Raw genomic sequence first — 21,402 nt, 5'->3', positions numbered from 1 at the left:
TATATTCTCTGTAAGCTCCCTCCTTCTATTTTCCCTCCTAAAATTAGTTTATTTTGTTTATTCAGTTTGATTTTGAGAAATTGCCAAAAGGAGAAAAAAAAAAGTGAAAAAGCTCTCAGAATATATTACTGTTGGGCATAATACAAGATTAGCAGGCAGGCATGATTTAAGATTGGGCTTTAATTTTAACCACTCAGAGAACTGCCAGTTATTCTGATGCCTCCTGGTTAAGTGAAGCTGGAAAAGGGTATAACTGAACTATCATATGAATTACAAAGGCTTTCAGTTAAAATGCATGGTGTTCCACCCTGTGGCACTATTCTGCTACTACATATGGCAGAAATAAAAATAGAAATTGTAGAGCTTTTGGAGCCAGAATGAGGGAAAGTGCAGATTTATATATTGCGGTAATTAGAAGGAGAGATGGCAAGCATATGCAGATCTGCAAATGAGAATTTAATAGCAAACTCCATCATTGGGTTTCAGCATACATTTTTATCTGACAGGTGGCTGGAAATTTCTGTAGATTTCTTTGTCTCCACATTGTTTGTATTTTGAGGAGAAAATGGTCATTTTGTGTAGTTCTTGTTTCTAGACCACCCCAGTGTATTGTGAACAGTCTTAGCTTTCCAGAGTTAAATTTCTTGCATATGTTATGGAGCCTCCTGAGAACAAGGGTAATGTCGGAGCATTGTCGTGCTCAGTGGCACAAAATTTGGCTTTTCTCCAGTTCCCAGCTATGGCCTAGTTCAGTCAAGAACAAGCCCAACCCTTAGGGTTTCCAATTCAAAAGAAGGAGCTCTGACTTGTGATTTCTTCTACAGTTACACTCTGATCACATAAGGTTGTTGATGGATAGAAAGAGAGACCTTGGAATTATAAACGAAAACCAAAACAAAACCCTCAGGAACATATAAAGTTTCTAGCTTACTGTTATTGAGTAATAAATAATAAATTATATAGTTATAATTATTCAAAGTAATTAAAAAACATGTTACAGTGCAACAGCATGGGAATGATGTTGCAATCACGTAATAGGCAATGTTCCTTCTGCATTAAGTGAGCAAGGGCATTCATAAAAAAAAATAATTTTTGCTGACTTAGGCTAAATATTCACCAGGAAAATAGTTTTTGCTTTCTGTATTTTGATCCTATAAAGAAGAGTAAGACGAAATACTAGCCAATTGTTTATCAATTAAATTCAGCACCTTTCCTCCAGATTGCTTGAGAATTTGTAGAAACTTCATCACACAGAAATTATTCTCGTTTTTATGTAAAATAAGAGCATGGATGTAGTAATCAGAGGTCTACTTTTTACTCATTCGTTATAACTCTAACAGATGGAGGGACAGATGTCAGAGCAATATAATTTGGCTCCCTCTCTGATTTTCATCGTTGATCACAATATGTGACTGCCTTTCAGCAAAAGTGAGCACAGGTGTACACTTTAGTCTGCAACAAGGAATAATGCAGAAAAGCAAATTTATCATACTTAACAACAAGGGAAAAGAAGATATAGAAGACAAAGTTGAAAACTGCTTTTCTCCCCCCCCGGGAAATATTGTACTGGAATTAGACTTTTAAATAACTCTTTTGTCTTCTAAATGATAAAATAATTTTACTCATGTTAAAGGATACTGCCAAATGGGATAACCTTCAAATGTCATAACATTGTTTACCATTTACTTGGCAAGTCTAGAATACAACCTTGTACATTTTCCATTTCTTGTCTAATTAAACATTATCTCTAATTATGAGAAATCATTTAGGCTTTCATTTGTAGTTCATCAACAAGTTATTTTCACATAGAGAACTGGTTAAAATGGCACTCAGGGGCACTCAAGTTTTATTACTTTACTGTTATTTCATTCCTGCAGCTTTTTGGAGAATGTTAAAAAAAAGGTCAGTGATCCTAATTATTTTACTGCGTTGAATTGTTTTGCAGGATATACTTTATGACTGATTGTCAGGTATCTTTATTTCTAAATGGATGAGCTCCTCTACTTAATTTTCAGTGAAATTAAGCTACCTTTCATAGAATAAACAGAGATGATTTTTAATGATTATTGAATAAGAAAGACAGGTTTTAAAAATAAAAACAAAAGAAGGAGACACCTAACAATGCTTCAGGTTTTTAAAAAATGTGTGTTATATGAAATTAATGGAACAATTAATAATGGTTTTCAGACTTTTAATCAAGAGTTTACGTCACTATATAGATATAGACCTTGACTGAGTATAGTCTGAGTATAGTTTAGGAAAATAAATAATAACGATAAAATTTCTTTTAAGATTATACAAGAAACACATTTTTTTTTTTCTCAAGTTCACTACAATTTTACAATCATACTTAATTATTTCTTGAGCAACTGTTGCTCGGCTTTCTATACTGAGCCCTGTCCTTCCTATTTAGGAAACTTATTATCTAATCAGAAAACTAACATATATCTATATTAAGGAGGTAAGACAAATTAACAAAAAAGTAAGGACAGAAGAATATTTTATGTATGTGAAGATTGATGCATTCCTTTATTTCACGAACTTGTGTTGAGCATGTAATATCTTCCAAGTATTCTTTCACACTGTGAAGATCCTATGGCTAGAAAGGTAATTACTTGAACAAAAAAATTTTAGGGTAATTCACACATGTTATGCATTCTTCTTGAGTGCAAACATGAGAAATAGGTCATAGTAACTTCAGTCATTCTATTCTTGGAACATTGACCATATACTTAAGATTGCTCTCTAATACAAGAAAATATTGTACATGGTACTGAGATAGGAAGTACGGGATTTACCTAAAATCTTTGACACCAGTGGTAATTTAGAATGTCTGGGGTCAAGTCAAGTACTTTGTAAAACCTTATTCATGTTACGTTTTTGCATTTGAAAAACTAAATAAAGAGTAAGTTCCAATAACACAATGGGAGATACAAGATACCGTGGCCTGTTCACCCACTACTGCAACTGCGAACTTGTTATGCGAGGCCAAGAGAATGAGCTGGGAGATGCTTTCCTGTCCCCCGTGGTCAGAGAGTTGTCACTGATAGTAAGTAACATCAACGTTATTCCAAAGGTGTGAAGATAATTATGTCTTTCAGGAATGAGGGCAGAACTTTAAGTTGTACAGATCAGAGGAGGAATGAGATTAAAACAATTAACCTAATACAGCTTTGCAACTGTAGTCAATGCAACTCTATAGTAAAATCACGTTTTAGAATACTATGTAAGCTTAACACTCAATTGGTTAATTATTTTACTCTTTAATCAATTTTGATGTTGTGGCAATAAAACTTAGAAGATTATATTTTCAGATTTTGGTCAAATGAACTTTATGTTCTTTCTGCACCTAAAAGTCAGTGGGTAAAAAGAGAAACAAATCCATTCAAAATATTTTATCTTATCTTTATGGAAAAAAGGAACCATTAGTTTTGTTAAATATATTTGACTTCTTTTTTAGGCCAGCTCATCATATTTAACATTAATCATTATTCATTCATTCATCAAGAAATATTCATTGACCACCTCTTATGTGCTAAGCACCTTCAAATCTCTGGAGATTCAGTACTGAACACAATAGGCAAAAATACCTGGCCTCAAATAAATAACTTGGAGACTAGTGAAAAACAAAAACAAAAACAACTAAACTAATTTATCTTTATAGACTCAGTAAGAGAAGTCAATATGTGCTATGATATAGACATCCTAATAAAATAAACCTATTTTATTAGGTTTAGATGTTATTTTATTTCTCAGTACTTAGATCAGTGGTGAGCCATGAGGCCCCTATCTTAATAAACAGACTCTTTTCCTCTTTCACCTTTTGTGGCGTAATTATGGCCTTCAAAGTAGACTTTGATAAATATTGAGTTCATAAGTATTACCAAAAGTAGATTCGACTTACAATAGAAAGAATAGATGTTTAATTTCTTTAATGAGGATTTGTTTAAACTTGGTGTCTGATTGAAATAAGCTCTTTCATAAATCTTCAGTATCAAAAAATATTCCATAAATATTTGGAATATTTGAGGCTCTACTCTGTGCCTGGCACTTTAATGGTGATAGAGCAATGAATTGAGAGACAATCCTCTGTACTTAAAGAACTCACATTATAAAGGAGAAGATATATAATACTATATAGAGAAATAGGAAATGGTAACTAAGAACAATTAAATAGATATAGAGTAACTGTGGGGTGGGGGTGGCAGAATTAAGAGAGGTGCTTAGAGCAGACCTGTCTGGAGTAGCATTTGACTTAGGACCTGAATGCTGAAGAAATCAACCTATCTGAACTGAAACCATATAAGATAGAAGGATCTACAAACCAAATGCAAACACTTCAATGAGAGTGAAATCAGGGTGGCTAAAATTTACCAAATGGTAGTGGTGGAAGAGAGATGCTAAAAGCTGTAGCTGGAGAGATGGGTCAGGGCCAGTTTCCATGGAGCCACAGAGGTTAAAATAAGGAGTGCAGCTTTTATTCTAATTGTAGTGGAAAACTATTGGTTTTGAACAGGGTAGTGTTATGATCTGTTCAACTTCTTTGAAAGTTTAGCTTGGTTACTGTGTATAGACAATGGCAGAAGAGTAGAAGGAAGAGGACCGCTGATGGAACTATTGTAGTGGTCTAGGGGTACTTGGATTGGAATTAGACACCCAAGACTTGCAGACTGGTAAATAGACTGGACATGGTAGAGAGAGTAAAGAGAAATAAGAAAGTTTGGGGTCTGGACAATGGTTTTATGCCACTTTCTGAGATGGACAAGACTGGAGAAGAAACTTGTTTTAAGTTTGCTCATTTGTGTTTGTTTATTTTGAGAGTGAATTAAGAGTTGATCAAGGTATCTGTTATATTACAGTTGAAGATGTCAAATAGGCAGTGATTGGTAGGTGAATGTTAAAGCTCAGGAGAGAGGTCAGGGTTGTTAATAAATATTAATGAGAGTGAACACATGTGACCTAGATCCCTTAAGTCAAAACATAGATGGAAAGAGAAAAGTACCAAGGACAGAAACTGGAAGCATTCCATATTTGCAGGTTGAGGATGTGTATTCAATCCCATGATGACAAAAAATAATTACTAAGGTCTGTTAGGAACAATACTTGACTCTCCTGACTATTTGAAAGATAAACTTGCAAAATCATAACTCCAGAATATAGTGTTAATAATAAGCACAGTTGTATCAGTCAAGTTAGTTGCTGTGCAGTTTAAATAAGCAAGATAATGAGAATTTCCTAGTTTATTTTAATTCCATATAGTTTTTTCTTTCATTAAATGGTATTCTAAATTATAAGAACTAATCAGCAAGCAAACGACTCATACTTGTTTTGCAATGTTCAACCACCATATGGTGTTGAACATTAAGGGGTGTTAACTATTTCTTCAAGCAATCAGTTTGTGATCAGCAGTTCTTTTGCTATTCTTTTTTTGAGTGTCTGACATAGTATTAAGCAAATTCCCTATCAGAGAAATCCATCTTGCATTAGAATTAGACACCTAAAACTTGCAGCCTTGTAAATAGACTGGACATGGTAGAGAGAGTAAAGAGAAATAAGAAAGTTTGGGATGTAGACAATGGTTTTATGCCAGTTTCATAGAATGAACCTACACATTCTCTTCAGTCCCGTCCCATCCTTGTTGAATATATCCAAGGTATATTGCTATTGACTTTTTAATGAGAGCTTAATATTTTCAGGGCACTGAGGTGTGGTGTTTATAGTTACTCCTTATCAGTAAATACACCTTAATACTAAGGTACAGTTTGCACCTTTGTTAAAATTTACTTTGTTAAATAAAATGGCTTAGAAAGCATCACCTATTGTTTGATGGTATCATTTTTTTTTCTCTTTTTTCCCAGCATCACCTTTGGTAAATATTGATCTGATTCCTATTTTCAAGTCTTCTTATTTTTTTCTTTTAGTCTGATTTGGTCAGAACTCATGGAAAAAAAAATGGCAATGGGAACTTCTTTTAGAATCATGAACTGTTAGGGCAGACAAAGGTCTTAATGATCTAGTAACACATTCTCATTTTACAGATGAACAATTTGGAACCAGGGTAAGTCTTGGCTAATTTCATTTATGTGGTCAGTGGCCTAGCCATCCAAAAGCATGCACTTGAATAGTCACTGGTGCTTCATACCAGGCTCAGCGCTGCGACTACACAAAAGGGTGTGGTGGTCTCTGCTCTTGAGAAGAGAGATGCATACAGAAATAAATGTCTATCATCTGACTTGATAAATGCTACTGGTAGAAAGTTCTATGGGAAAATAAAGAAAAGTGTTGCTAAATCTGCCTCTGCAATTTAGCACATACTTCATTGAGGAAGTTCTCTTCACAATGACTTTTCTTTCCAGCTTAAAAACTCTGCTCATGGATGAAGATGATGAGGTGATTTTCTAGTCCCACATTCTATTAGGAAGCTTTTAATCTGCATTGTGTTTTCTTTTCAAAAGTATAAATACACTAAACTGACCAGGAACTTTGGTATTTACTTTTCACCCATAGAGGCAACGGTTTTGAGCTATGATGGGAGTATGTTTATGAAAATCCAGCTTCCGGTGGTGATGCACACAGAGGCTGAAGACGTGTCTTTGAGGTTCCGCTCCCAGCGTGCGTACGGCATCCTCATGGCCACCACCTCCAGAGACTCTGCAGACACCCTCCGCCTGGAACTCGATGCAGGGCGCGTGAAACTGACCGTCAACCTCGGTAACAACCTGCCTTCCCCACGTCGAACTAACACCTTCCTCTTTTTGTTCGGTTTTGCCTGCAAACGTTTATCAAGTAGCCTGTTTGCCATGGAAAGTAAAAAAACACTTAATGATCTTATTTCCATCATTTGAAATAATTTAGGTTTTTAAAAGCATCTTTTTATTGTTTTTATTCTTTTAACATGACTTATTGTTTGTGTTTCCTACCACTGATGGTTCTTAAAAGGGAAGCCGTGTCTATTAATGAGGTTAGTTTGAAATAGAAATTAACAGGCTTGAAGATGCCTCAAATTGAAATTCTCCTATGCGTATATTTACTGACATTCTGATTGGTTTCAGATGGTATCCTTGAAGAGAAAAATCTGTCTGCATTTATTTATGTACCAGTATGCACAAAATAGCAAATTTCTGCTTTGTCATCTAGATCAACAGTTGCTCTCATTGTGTTCCACGGGCTTCTCCTTTGAATAGTCACCTGTGTGGTACTCCATCTTTTCTTTTTTGAAATACTGTGTGGTGATATTCTCCTATCAAAAGTCAATCCAAAACCCTTCAATGCCCAGAGTCTGCGGCCCTTAGCAAACAGCCACGTGAACACAAAATACCACATTCTTCTACAGAAACATAATGCTTTCCTGCTTGATTTAGCATTTAGAAAGAGTGACTATAGTAAAACCTCATAAATCTGGATGAATTATGGAGGGATGCCAGATGAAATTTAAAAAAATGTCTGAATTGTAGAGTAAACATTAAAAAAAAAAAACTAAAACTAAAAAATATCAATGTTTTTGTTTTTAATTTCATTTATATATACAAATTAGTAACTGGAAACTTGTCTTACTAAACTAGTTTTAATGGGTGGATAAGAATTAGCCATAATTAACACATTGATTTATGCAAATTATGTCATTACTTGGAATCAACTTTTATCCAGAAGTAAGACTTCTGCAATTTTCTTTGTTACTTTTTAAAAAAATTTCTCAACAGAGTTCTACTATAAGAATGAAAAGTTAATATTCTGCCCAGTAAGTTTCAATATTATCACTAAGTCCAAATAAGAGAAGTCCAAATTAATGAGGTTTTACTTTATTTCCTGAAAGTGTTAACTCAAGACACACGAATAATGACTAAACAGGGAGAGATGAATAAAATTTGAAACTGCTTAGATTTACAGAGAGTAATAAAATGAGATGGGGTAAGGCATTTGTGGAAAGACCGTCTTCATTTTCAAATTGTTCTAGAAAGAATCTTGGCTTACAGTATAAAATTGCTTCATTGGCAGTTTATTGCATAGAATTACATTCAATTAAATATTTAAATTAAGTTAAATTATAAGGAGGTGTTTTGGCTTTTTAAAGACTACCTACATTCTCATTTACCATTCTGTTAGAGTTCCCTCTAGTGACAATGTTAGGTTACTACAAATCAATCGATGTGAATTGCCTATTTACAGCAAAGGGGCTGCTAGCCAAAGTGGACACAGTAAAGGGTGTTTTCCAACAGCAAAGCATTCTGTGGAAAAATTTGTGTAGGTGCTGGTCCTTGGCTGTTTGCAACCACTTTTCTGATGCGGTTGACGACACATGACAAACTCAGCTACATGGAAACAGAATCTAGGTTTATATTTTTCATGTTCCCCAAAGGCATTAAATACTAATATCAAACCGACAGATATATATGTATATGTAAAATAAACATAAAGCATCCCACATAGTCTTTTAAAAAGAACCATCATAATCACACTTTGTCTTATCCAGACCAGACGTTCTGTTGTTATTCAGTATCTGCTTTTATGTGAAGCAAGTAAAGGAAAATTAATAACAGTGTTAACCATAACACCTATTACATAGAGATAACATTGGCAGCATCTAGAAGAGGCATAGGCTTGTGTTCTCTGAAGAATGGCAGCTCTCCGTAGCCATGCAGTCACCAGAGTTTCTAAAGGGAACATGCAGTTGTCTCTTTCCTCCTGCAATTAATACAAGACGATGAATGCAGCCAGTATCTGGCTGTTATTTCTTTGTGCCCAATCAAATAAAATAAATAATAATAATAATACAGTAGGGTGAGTAATTTTAACTCGTTCTCCATTCGAGTACCGCGATTCTAAAGTTTTCAGTTGGCCTTTGTGGGATATTAGATTTTGGAGGTCCAAGATGTCTCAGCCTAGCTGAGCTTGCACTGTACCCCATTGTGACGGAGCACTTTTTAATTATGCTGAAAACAATAATATGTTCTTTCACATATGGGGAAGAAGTTGCAGCCAGTCTAAGCCAAGCATCTTTGACAGTTAACAACTCTTTATTTTACTTAGATTTGTCACCATGTAGCTTTGTTTGAAGTGGCCATTTTTTAAAAACTTTATATTGTTGTTTCCAGTGGTGAAGCTTTATAATAATAAATCTGGGTTCTAGAAGTATGTAAAGAATAATGACATGGAGTGGCCATATTTGCATGTGTCTGTCCCCGGAAGGGTGGACTGTGATTTATTGGATGTCTGCAGCTATTACCTTGAAGGATAAATTTTCATTTTTCATCTATTCTTCCCCATCTAGATTGTATCAGGATTAACTGTAATTCCAGTAAGTGCCTATTCAAAATTTCTAAAATGTTATTCTTCCATTATGATGCAAGCTAGTCAAGGAAAAAAAGACAGTGATAGACAAATGTAGAGTTTATAGAATTCATGTACTCAGTTTGAAATATACCAGTCCATCATCTGGGTGTAAAAATTCATTTTGAAAATTTTCCAGCTGAGTCCTCCCCTTGCAGTCCCTGCCTCTAAATGGTAAAAGAGGTGACAAGTATTTTTTAACAGAAGGTGCAAAAGTACCTCTGTAAACCTTCAGATATTGCAAGTGATATTTGTATTTTGCCAGACCTGGGACTACATGAGTTATTTCATGACCAAATAGCCATGAGAAATCCTCTGGATCTTATTTTTAATCTCTTTACTCAAATATAAATATGTTTGAGAGTGTTACTCATATTGAGAGTTACTATCAAATCTTTCTAAATCCAACCAGAGCTTTACAAATGAAAACATCTTTTTCTAAGTTTTATATACACAGAAAATTACTTGTCTAAAGAATTTTTCCTTCTTCATTAAAAATGTTTGCATGATGAATTTTTACATCCTAAAAATATATCTGCAGAAATAACCAAAACCCTTCAAATCTGTGATATGCATGCCAAATAATGAGTCAGAAGAAAGATGCATGGACTGAGTTTCATTTGCGTTTGGACTAGAAAAACTGAAAGGATATAAGGACTGTGGTTTTATTTTGAGTTGTAACATTACCTTAAGAGTAAAGTTATTTTATTTCTTTGAATAAATGTTTAGATTCTTCTTTTCCAGGCTTTGCTGACCACATTAAGGAATCTCCTCCAATGATCACAAACTTATTAGCTATATAAATAAAAAAGCACTAACAACCTTCCTTCTTCTCATTGTCATACACAGTAGAGATATTTCCATCTCCTTCGAGAAATGCTGAATATGAGTTGATGGAACCTACTCTCAAAACCACTGCCTGTTCCTAACAGCAATGCCATCCTCTGAGGAAAAAAAATGATGGCCACAGACTTACAAAAATAAGCTTTTTTCTAATGAAATATATACTATTTAGAACACTGTGCTTCTTACAACTCTGATTTGTCTCCAAATATTTAATATTCTTTTAAAGTAGCATAAAAATGAATCTGTCCAGTCACAGCAATTAAAAGGTAACTGAATCATGACTTATGAAAAATTGAATTGATAACCTATCACCAACATAGCACAGCATTAAAAAACTTCTCAAACACAATCATTCCTAAAATAATCTCTCAAAGTTCCCACACAAGTGGAAACTTTTAAAGTGTGTATCATTGTCCTCCGCAACCCATTTCTTCTGCACTATTGAAAAGAAGCATACATTTTGCAGGCCTAATGCTGTGGTCCAGATTTACTTTCAGTTCTAGCAAAGTAGCGATTCATAGAAGACTCTCTCCTGAGGCCAGCTTTATGCCTCGGTGCAACTATACATTCCCTTGATCCCTCCTGAATCTTAGAAAATTCATGTGGGGAAAATATTACCTTCTAGATCTCTGCCTTAGGTACTATTTAATTTACATTAAGCATGCAATAAACAATGGTATTTTAAATTTACAAAATAAGCAAACTGTAGCAATTGATGGAAATGACCAAACAAAATGTGATTCAGTGTTCTCTAGGTACATCAATTTTTAAAAAAATGTATATGCTTATTACCTTTGTTAGACTCTTTTCCCCCTTCTGTTTACCTCAGAAGACTCTAGTATTAAGCATAGTCCTTCTTTTCCTCTGGATATTGCACAGAATAATATCTTTGAGGACAAAGGTTTTTGCTGTTTAGTGGAAATTTTCCTGTGTTAAGGGATATGTGTTGTGTTTTAGTCTTTGAACTAAACAGATAATTGTGAGCTTTCAATGTACACCTTAGACAGGACTGAAAATGCCTTAACTTGACAGCAGTCACTGGAAAGAACATTCAGTAAAGTAACCAGGTAACATTTTCAATTCCCTTTGCCTTTGTTTTATTTGGGGGGTAGTAGGTAGATGCAGTAAGAACACAGATTCCATCAAAGATACATTTTATCAATTAACTTTGAAGAGGTGGAATCAACATATCAAATAATGTGAACAAAACTCACTGTGATTAAATGAGATTTCCACTTGCAGTGCCTGCATTTCCTACCCAGTCAATAGTAAATAAATAAATAAAATCTGTATCTCATCATAACTTGTAGTTTAATGAAAGAATAATTTAATACACGTATTCTTTGAGAGCCATAGTTTTGAAGCCTAGAAGATAAATGTAGATTTATTAAAGAACAACCATAAAACACTGTCATCTCTAAAAATTAACACCATATCTAATATATCAACTGTGTTGTGAGATTAAAATGAAATACCTTGGCTGATATCTTTTAAGAAAATTGCTGCAGGACAAATACAAACTATATCATTAAACAAGTACTTTACATTGAGAATTAATATTAAACATAAAGTTTTTAAGTTTGAATGGAAACCTTCCCACACAAATTTCTCAGCGCTTGTTCGGAATTGCTGTGCTGATTCCCACAGTTAGTTGTTTTCCCTCCCAGAGTTTACAGCAGCTGTTACTTGAAAAGGAAAAAAATATATATATTTATAGAGCCAGACTCTACAATCTTTTAAGAATGAGTAGTTAAGTAAAGAAGGAAGGGGATTTGGACATTTATTCAGATCTGCTGAACTATAAGGTATGGTAGATATGCATGTTCTTCAGTTTGTCCATTGTATCAATAGTAGATAATGTTTAGCAATAGACCCTTCCATGGGTGAGTGAGGACAGAGCCCTTTTTTTTTTTTTAACATTCCTGTAAAAAAGGACAGATTTGAATTTCAAGGACCATCTCTGTCAAATTCCTTGTTGCTGCTACTTTTCCTCTTATAGGAAAAGCTGTCAAGAATTTTACGTGGAAGAAGAGATCCTGCTTTCACTTAAAAATCAGAGGCTTGTTTTATGTGTAGAGAGGATACTTTATAAAAAAGAGTGGGCTCTGTTAAGAGGAGCTATGTCAGGGTAAAAAATATATATATACCTTGAACTTTCCAATTATGAACTGAATGTATTTGCCCAAAATCCCAGACCAAGCTCAGTTCTTTGATGTTTATTAGTTTATATCATTGTTAAAATAGACTCATTATCTGCAAGTTAGAGTAATGTCAGCATTTGCAAATTCGTGGCCAGAACTGACAGCATAGAGGTGTATCGTCGATGGTTCTCTGGTCCTTTCTGTCTGGGATGGGAATCTAGGGACATTCAGTGACCCTGGCCTCTCTCAGCTCATCCAGTGTTGATAAAGACTGATGATCATGGTTCAATAGTTTTATATAGAAGTTGCTTTAAAAAGCCACCATCTTTTAATGCAGATAATTTCTTCCTTGGACAGTGAAGGGAAAGTATATGAAAAGGGGCTGTGACAGTATGCTCTTGTAGCATAATTAAGAGGAAAAACTATTTGGATTAACAAAAAATTGTAGACTTTTAATTAAAAATATTTGATTGTAGAAATCTGTATTAATACAAACTAAATATGCATAAAATCATTACTAGAAATTTTCAGACTTAATAAAAATACTTTTCTGACTAACATGTGGGTTATTTGCATTAAAGGATAAGTGTTTTAAAGTGTCCCATAGTATTAGTTGAATAAGCAAATTCTTCAGAAAATATGAAGACTGCACAGGAAATTTCTACTCCTTATGAGATTTTTCTCAAATGCAAAATCAGCAAAGTCTATAGAGGCCATTGATCTCATTCTGCCTGGCAAGTAAATAGTCTAATGTCTTGATAACTCTTGGCTTATTCCAAACCCAATTTCAAATTTCATTTCCAGTAATTGAAAAGAATGCACTGATAGTCATTAGGCTATCTGTTTCTCTCTCTTTTTTTCTATAAATTTGACCTCATATAGAGATATGTTGCATGTTTAAATTGTCCCAGTTTTTCTTCTTTCTCTCTTATTCTAGAAACTTTAAAAATTTTTAGTACTATAATGTTTGAAGGTTTTAATACATTGAAAATTGGAAAACTAAACATGTTCTTCTCAACTATAGGTGGGTCCTAACTATCATTTAAGTAACCATTTTAAATATGTAGCAGATGCAGGGAGGCATTTGTGGTTGTTGCTTTTGTTATATTTTTTCTCTCTCTCTTTCTGTTTCCTTCTCAATTTCTTTTTCCAAATCAGTGGTATAGGTACAGAATGTTCTTCTTGCCCATAGAATGGCCATAGAGGCTATAACTGTATTCAGATAAAAATAATGGATTTTAATGAACTCATCCCTCTGATGCTTGCTTTGCTTATTTGCATTCTTTGTGTTTCTTAATGCCTTACACTTTTCTCTTCTTCTGTCTGCCTGTTCTTTTTTCCTTCCTTCCTACTGAGATTTATTCATCCTACTCCATTTTCAATGTTGCTTTCTCTTAATCTCTTTCTTCTTGTTTTCTTATAAGAATAAAGTCTCTCTTTGGTTGAAAAAATATTTCAGTGGGCAGACCTTGCAGCTACTTGTGGCTTCTCACAGAAAATGTTTTTTTTTATTTTTCTAAGAAGTGGAGATAAAATTTCAGAGGGCATAAATGTGGACAGAGTGTCAAGAGCTGAAATTCAGCTCCATCTATTTGCAGCTCATTGCCCAAGTGTTGGATAGAAAGGGAATTTAAGGGCCCATACTTAAGCTCACTTTTCACTTGGATATGTGAAGGAATGCTCTGAGTGGTATGTTATTGGAAAGTGTACTTTGATGGATATCTGGAGTGGATAATAAAATCTTTGTGTTACCATTTTATTACCAGAATGAAAAGATCAGCTGGATATTAGTTATTGTCATTTTTATGTAGATAAAAATGGAAAGCAATAAAAGAATGCAAAATGTCAACTAGTGGCAGTTAAGCCATTTTAGATTGCTTTGATCAGGCTGCTGTTTGGCATGCTACTCAGAAAAATATGGGGGAATTTCTGAGAGCTGGCGCTTGTTAGTGAGAAGCAAATGTTCACTTCATAGCAGCCGCCTAGTGTCTGAAGAGCAGATAGCTGCAGAAAGAAGTCTTCTGTTTTTCCTCCAATACAACCAATGCTTGGTTTGTAGAGAGGCATCAGTCATTGCATCTCAGTGACTGGTGCAGTCCAGCCACTTTTATTCAGTGAATAAAGAAAGATGAAAATACAGAACACAGGAATTTTGCTTTGTCTTTATAAGTTTATTTTAGCTGAACAAATAGATGAAGTGAAGGAAAATAAAAGGTTTATAAGTGATTATTTTTAGCATGCATCTAAAAGAAATTGCTTATAACATGCACAGAGATATCATAGATTTCTGAAAGGAAAACAAACAGCTAGAACAGAAAAGGGAATTGGCAAGTTTGGGAGATGACAATGAAACTTTAGAAAAGGACCAGGTTGAAATAAAATTTAAGGAAACCCATCTAAATTGTCCCCACGTTTGAATTTATGAGAATTGTGAGGAAGAGGATCATGAAGGTTTACTTGCACATTTAAATGACTACATAAGTTGATGGATCAGTTCATAATGTGAGGGCTTGAAAAGTAGAAGACTTGAATCTATTTTAGAGAATACTTCATCTGTTCATGGCTTATATGCAAACATAAAATGCTGCAGTGTTTTCAGAGAGTATGCTTTGCATGCAGTTTAAGAATTCATCTAGAAACCAGGCTCAATTATTTACTTTATCCACTAAAATATTTCCTTATTGCTATGCAGTAGGCAATGATCAAAATAATATAAAATTCCAGATTTGTGTAAAATTCCATGCAAAATTCCATTAGTGAATGCATAAAATTTCTTTCATTGTTGCATGCTGACATTATAAAAATGGCCTAGGTAGAAATTGTTGGAGTTACCTAGGTTTAAGAAGAAACCTTCTGAATTTGATATGCTCTCACTAGTTTCTGTGTCAAGATTTTTCTTTTATACAAATAGAATGCTGCCGTATGTAAATAGACTTCTGCCCAAAATTCATTGACACATGCTTTCGTTGGTTGTATTGTTAGAAAGAGTTCATTTCTAAACATTTGTCACCTCCTTTGTGGTCTTAAGTTTCTTCTTTGTTTAAATTTATTTTCTTTATTTTTGGGGAAGGGGCATTTTAACACTATTGTGTGTTAAGTAGGAAAAATTTGTAGGAAAAATATCCCCGTCTACACTGGCCTGCACTAAATGAAGTGAGTGATTTGAAATGATGGTTTTGATAATTATGGAACAGTACTGATGTTCCTGGATCAGATTTGCATTCCTAATTTCACTCAAAAGAAGGCCTTTACCTGAATTTACATCTTGTCCACTGTGTCCTGCTCAGAGAGTGTAAAAACACATATTGTGATCATGGATTTCAGTTCTTCACAATGTAATCACTAGAGAGGAATTATATATCTGCTGACTACTGAAATAGGTGCGGAATTTAAAAGGTTTTGTCCATAGAACTACAGGTCAGACATGATAAATGTAAGAATTCCAGCTAAGCGTAGGAGTATACATGTTATTCCTTAAGACAATATCATTTATGATGTAGAATATGAAAACTTTTGAAGATCTTGAAGGGTTCTGACTGATGATTTGTAAAGATTTTTGTCTCAGAATAATAGGTGCTCAATCAAATACTTCTGCCTTGCTTCTGCTTATTATAATTTCTAATTTTTCTTGTCCTCTGCTTACTTGTCATGTCTCCTACCTCATACTTTCTCTTCACTGCCTTCCCTGTCTGTGTCCATTGACTTTTTCTGCCCCATTCACCAAATGCTCTTTCTTTATGTTGCGCATTCAGACTCCCCTAAAAAGAGGATCTGGTGTATGCATTGCTCACCCTTGTCCTGTTAGGCAGAGCTTTCCAAAAAAGCCACTCATAAGCCATGGATGAGATTTTAGATTTGGGGTCAGATGCCATCTGGTATCCAACCAGCTGTCATTAGAGTAGGGTGCGTGGTGCATTCTCCTCAAAGGGGCTGTTATAGGGGCAGCTGACCTTCCACACAAACATCTTTTCTCTAAACTGTCTGATTAAAATGTTTTTCTTTGGCCATAAAATACCCATGCAGGTTACAATTTATTCAGCATATTACTTGCTAATGCGTGTGCTTAAGTGCAGTGGTCAAGGCTCTTTAAATCAGGAGGGAAGTGAGGGAGGAATGCACAGGACCATCACAGAGATTGGAGATGTTCAGTGGGCTCAGAGTTCTTATTCCTTTCTTTCACTGCCATCAGTGGGTAAAGAAACAAGATGGATAAGAAGTGCATTTTGAAAACAATATCCCAAAAGGTAAAGTAGGAAATGCTGAGCGTACTTAAGCACTATTATTTTTATTCTACTTAATATTGGATCATTTGTTTATTAGTGCTTGTTCTCGGAATGCACCACTCATATATTGTGGGACTTCTTCACCCTCCCTTCTCATTTCCAGGAGATCAGTCTAAATACAGACCTGAAATAATTCATGCATAATACTATGAAATAAATTAAATTTCAAAGCTAATTGTCTTCTTCTACAGATAACTGGTGTTGTTAAAATTGCTTTGGAAATTTAGGATTTAAGATAAGAATTAACAATACCCCTTTTAAAATGTGCATGTGAAGCATGTAGGTAACCAGCGAAATTCACTCAAAAAATTGTCAGATATAAAGAGCAGTTAGCCAATTTTGGAAATTATTTTTTAAACATCGTTTGGTTTCTAATTAAAAATTATATGCATATTTTTGTGTTAGGTAAAACCAAGGAAATATACAAAAGTAGCCTACCATTTTGCTCCCCAGAGAAAAGTTTTGTTAATATATTCTTAAATGCCTTTACAAAAAGTAATACTTGACATTTTATACATCATACATTGTAAATATGCATTTCTTTTTTTGCCTGGGTAGGCACCAGAAATCAAACCTGGGTCTCTGGCATGGCAGGTGAGAACTCTGCCACTGAACCACTGTGGCCCACCCTCTATTTCTTTTTATATAGCATAAAGCACAATGGTTTGCAACATATTCTTATAGTTTAGCAGTATTGTTGTAAACAGTATGTCCTATATGCAAATATAACGTAGAATATTTTAAAATGTTATCTACTGATTATCTCAGACTTTACACTGAAGTAATACAAAGTTGGTAGGTCCAGCTCACTGAGCCAATTGGAGAAAGATAAAACAGGGAGGAAACGTATATGTGCAAATGCAAGTTCAGTCTTGATTCATCATAGATTTAAGAGCAATCAATGAAAACTGATTGGAAGCATTTATGAATGAGATTTCGAGAAATAAACCATATTGGAATAACCATATATAAGAAGATACTTCCAGATGTGTGAGCATAAAGTTATGATCATTTACTGATACCAACAAAGTGAAAGTTTAACTAGCGTAATTTCACCATATGACTAAGCAAATAGATATAACATGACTTCTAGTGTTGGTTAACCACCTCCAAGAAACCTCCTCAGATAAACCAAATTAATGGCATAAGATTTAATTGCTACCTAGTCATTGCTGTGGCTAGGTTTATTATTATTATCATTATTATTATTATTATTATTATTATTATTATTATTATTTTTTATACCTCTTTAGAAGGCCTTCTAGTGATTAAGGTAAGCCACTCATTTCAGAAGGCTTTGATCCAAAGACAACTTCAAAAAATGGATTAACTCCAAGATTCTTCCAATTACTAAAATAAAGGGCCAAATGGAAGCATAGTAGTGTTCAGATTAGTGTCTAAAAGTTAGCCTAATAAGTGGGATAATGATGATAAAATAAAATTAAAAAATAAGTTGGCACTATCTGTTATTGCAATTTAAAAAATACAAAGAAGGATTTAATAAATCTCTGTATTACAGTTTAGAAAAAAATAGTTTCATTCTAATATTTTTAAATTTTATTATTGTTATGATGAATGAAGTAAATTATCATGTATCATTTGTCCATAGCCTTCATTTGGGCAACAATTAAGGAAAGAAAGAAAATAGATCAAAACAAATGCGTTGCTAGAGTTCAACAATACAAAAAACAAGGGTTTCCTTGTCATGTTCCTTAGAATGTGTTTCCTTTAAGCCCATAGGTGCATACGGTTTACTATGAATACTGGTAAATAGATTCTCAAGCATTTTAACAACTTCCCAGTAGAGGAAAGAAAGGGGAAAAATAAACCTTACGAATCCAAAAACTTAGATTTATTTTTTTTTCTATTATGTTTCTTATTTTTGGACAAGGTTGCCCCATAAATATTAAGCATGAACTAAATCTCTTGAATTCAGTCTGACATTTCATGATATTCAAATGATGTATGTTAGCAAGATAAAGAAAATAGACCACAAGTAAATTCATTGTTCCTTGAATTATATAAAGAATAAACACGCCTCTTTATTTTTCCATGAAAAAAAATGTGTAACTCTTAACAATAATGTTTTCATATAAGAAATGATATATTTAATAAAATAATATTTGCATTTTGACTGTAATCTAAGGTTTTGTTTATGTGTGTCAAGTTAGACATTTATAAATTGCCAAATGCTCAGTACCTATATGCTTTCAATTTTGTTTTTCCATTCAAACAGCTTGAAATTTTATAAGTATTACATAAGACACATTTAAATGATCCTTTCAATTTATCTTTTCTTTTATCAGTAGTGATATAGAGATAATAACATGCCAATATAAACCTTTCTTTTTACCTTACACCAACACTGAATACATTTTCAGTTTATAATGCTTACTTAAAACCACATTAAGTCTTTATTCCTCAATTTTATACTGCTAGCTATTCTAGTATGTGATAAGCATTTCTTGGAAATGAATTTTTTCCTTAAAATAAAATCACAGTCCAAATTTTTCCTTTCATTATATTAGGTTTATTTTATTCTGTTTTTTCCTAAGCTTGTCAGCTGAGCTAGTATTAGATTTAAAGAGCTATTTTAAAACATTCTTTTAGCAATATATTTATTTCATTTGTGTTCATTTTTACTGTATTGTAAATATACTGATATTCTTAAAGGTAAATTATATTTCTTAAAATGTATGTTTTTCCCACTGAAGAAAATGTTTACCTCAGAGGAATTTATCCTCGTCTGTCATAAATGGGTACAATCAATATCAAAGCTATAAAGGCTAAATGTTTCTTAGCAGCTGATTTAAACCTTGTGAGCCGAAGATGAGGCAACTACATACACTGAATTTTATTTTGTAGATAATAAAATAAGGATAGTGTGACTTAGGAAAATGACAGAGTAGTCCCTTGGGAGTGTTTCCAGCAGATCTTCAAGGTCAGACCCTTTCTAGACAAGATCCGCATTTTATTGTAATTAAACACTGATTAAGCCTTGAGTCTCCCCATTCCTAAGCCAACAATTCTCTGCATTTGGGAATTACTGACTGCCAGCCTTGGGTCATTCTACTCTCATAGGCGATACACATCTTTAAGTTTAGCTTCACGGGAATTTAGCAAAGAAGCTGTTCAGATCATTAGCTAGATAACCAGGTGAGTAACCAAGTTCTGCATCTGTAGGACTTAACAGATTCCATACTGCCAAATATGAAAAGGCAATGAAGGGCTCTATTTATTGATCCTTCTTAGTAAATGGAGGCATTAAAAGTCAATGGAGTTGTTTTTCATTAACCATTGATTTGATTTAATATCAAGAGGTATTTTATCCACCATTAAAAGTCACACTAAATCTAAAATCCATTTGATAAATATTTTATGAATGCCTAGTATGTTTAAAACACTGCACTGTAAAATATAGGATATAATCTCTGAGGATTTAATCCTACTGAGGAAAAGATAGTAATAATGACAATTATAATAATACTAATATAAGATATTGTTTTAAGTGTTTAAAGGATATTCAATCAGTTTGACTTATCAGATATTCCTGTTATTAGCTTCATTATACCAATAGTGAAACAGAGGCATAGCGAATTTACATAGTTTCCCGAAGGTATCACAGCAAATAATTTGTAGAACTAGGCTAAAAATCCAGACAGTTTATGAGTCCAGAACATATGCATCCAACCAAGATATGCACATTTTAGAAAATTTTTAAGAACCAAGGAAATATTTAAACAGCAATCCAAAAATATAAATATGCTTTAATTTGACAGTATGTAATTATTTTATTAGTTCAGTGGATTTTCAAAGTTTATAAACTGCCTTTTTCTTGTGGTTAGTGTTCATTTTTTTTGGAAAACAAACATCTCCACGATTAATGTTGGACTTTATATTATTTGCTCAAAGTGGTTTTTATTGGGGAGAGGTATTTTTGATACTTTAAATATAAAGCCAGTATTTATCTGACCTTAGGATTCTATAAATGCCTGCTTTCTTGTAAAGAAAGGGCAGACCGCTCTTTAGAGAGGCATCTGGGTAGTTCTTGAGGATATAGCCTTAGCTTAATTGAGAAGAACATGATAGGGATGGAGAACTAGAAGAGGAAGGAGTTACCTGGCTCAGCAGAGAGTTGGAGTTCATGGCTGTTTGGCTGATCACTCTACCACCAGGCTGAGGTTGCCACTGACAGCAGGCCTGGTCAGCAGAACAGAGGCAGTGTCATAAGCTGCACCAACATAGCATGGGAAAGGAGACCCAACTGTGCCTCTTACGTGAGTAAGTGGAAACTTTTGTCTCCAGCCTTGTCTGTGGATAGCTGTTATATTACTATTTTATTTTAATATATATTTAGAGGCTATACTCTTATGTGTAGTGCTTCCTAAGGGAGACTTCAAAATAAATAAACATAAACTTACACTCCTAATCAGGACTGGCTTCCTGGGCATGCAACTTCTGGAGTCACACACAGGACCATGCTTAGAAGGCTCTCCTGTCACCATCTTGAAATTCTTAATTTTTCCCTACATTTTTATTTTGCACTGGGCCCTTGTAAGAGCCACTTACATCTCTAACTTTAATTTTGAATTAAATGGCCTACTTGGTTCATGTGAGAAATAAATATAAAAGAATTTTACTCTTGCTCAATGCTTACAAATTGTAAGAGATAGAATAGATATATTTAATGTGACATTACTCTCCTTTGATTTTCTTTTTAAACAGAGGTTGGATTATGTTTTAAAGTAGTTATGTTAAAACCAGAAACTAATGACAAAGTCAAATAGAAGGCTTAGAATGTCATA

General features: G+C 33.9%; 1 protein-coding gene across 16 annotated transcripts in view; it reads left to right on the top strand.

Moving 5' to 3' along the window:
• The window catches only part of NRXN1 (neurexin 1), a 1,149,661-nt gene that overhangs the window by 543,090 nt on the left and 585,169 nt on the right, over positions 1-21,402 (top strand). For 9 of the 16 annotated variants that reach the window (XM_077134192.1, XM_077134188.1, XM_077134196.1 and 6 more), the window contains 2 exons: positions 6,508-6,711; positions 9,269-9,295. In XM_077134192.1, coding sequence (XP_076990307.1) covers positions 6,508-6,711; positions 9,269-9,295 — 231 coding nt within the window. The remainder of the gene's footprint in view (positions 1-6,507; positions 6,712-9,268; positions 9,296-21,402) is intronic. The other 7 variants (XM_077134200.1, XM_077134199.1, XM_077134208.1 and 4 more) reach the window with 1 other exon arrangement.

Source organism: Tamandua tetradactyla, chromosome 17 (genome assembly GCF_023851605.1).
Source record: "Tamandua tetradactyla isolate mTamTet1 chromosome 17, mTamTet1.pri, whole genome shotgun sequence".
NCBI lineage: Eukaryota > Metazoa > Chordata > Mammalia > Pilosa > Myrmecophagidae > Tamandua > Tamandua tetradactyla.
The sequence above is the reverse complement of the archived record's forward strand: the minus strand, read 5'-3'. Positions and strand labels throughout refer to the sequence as shown.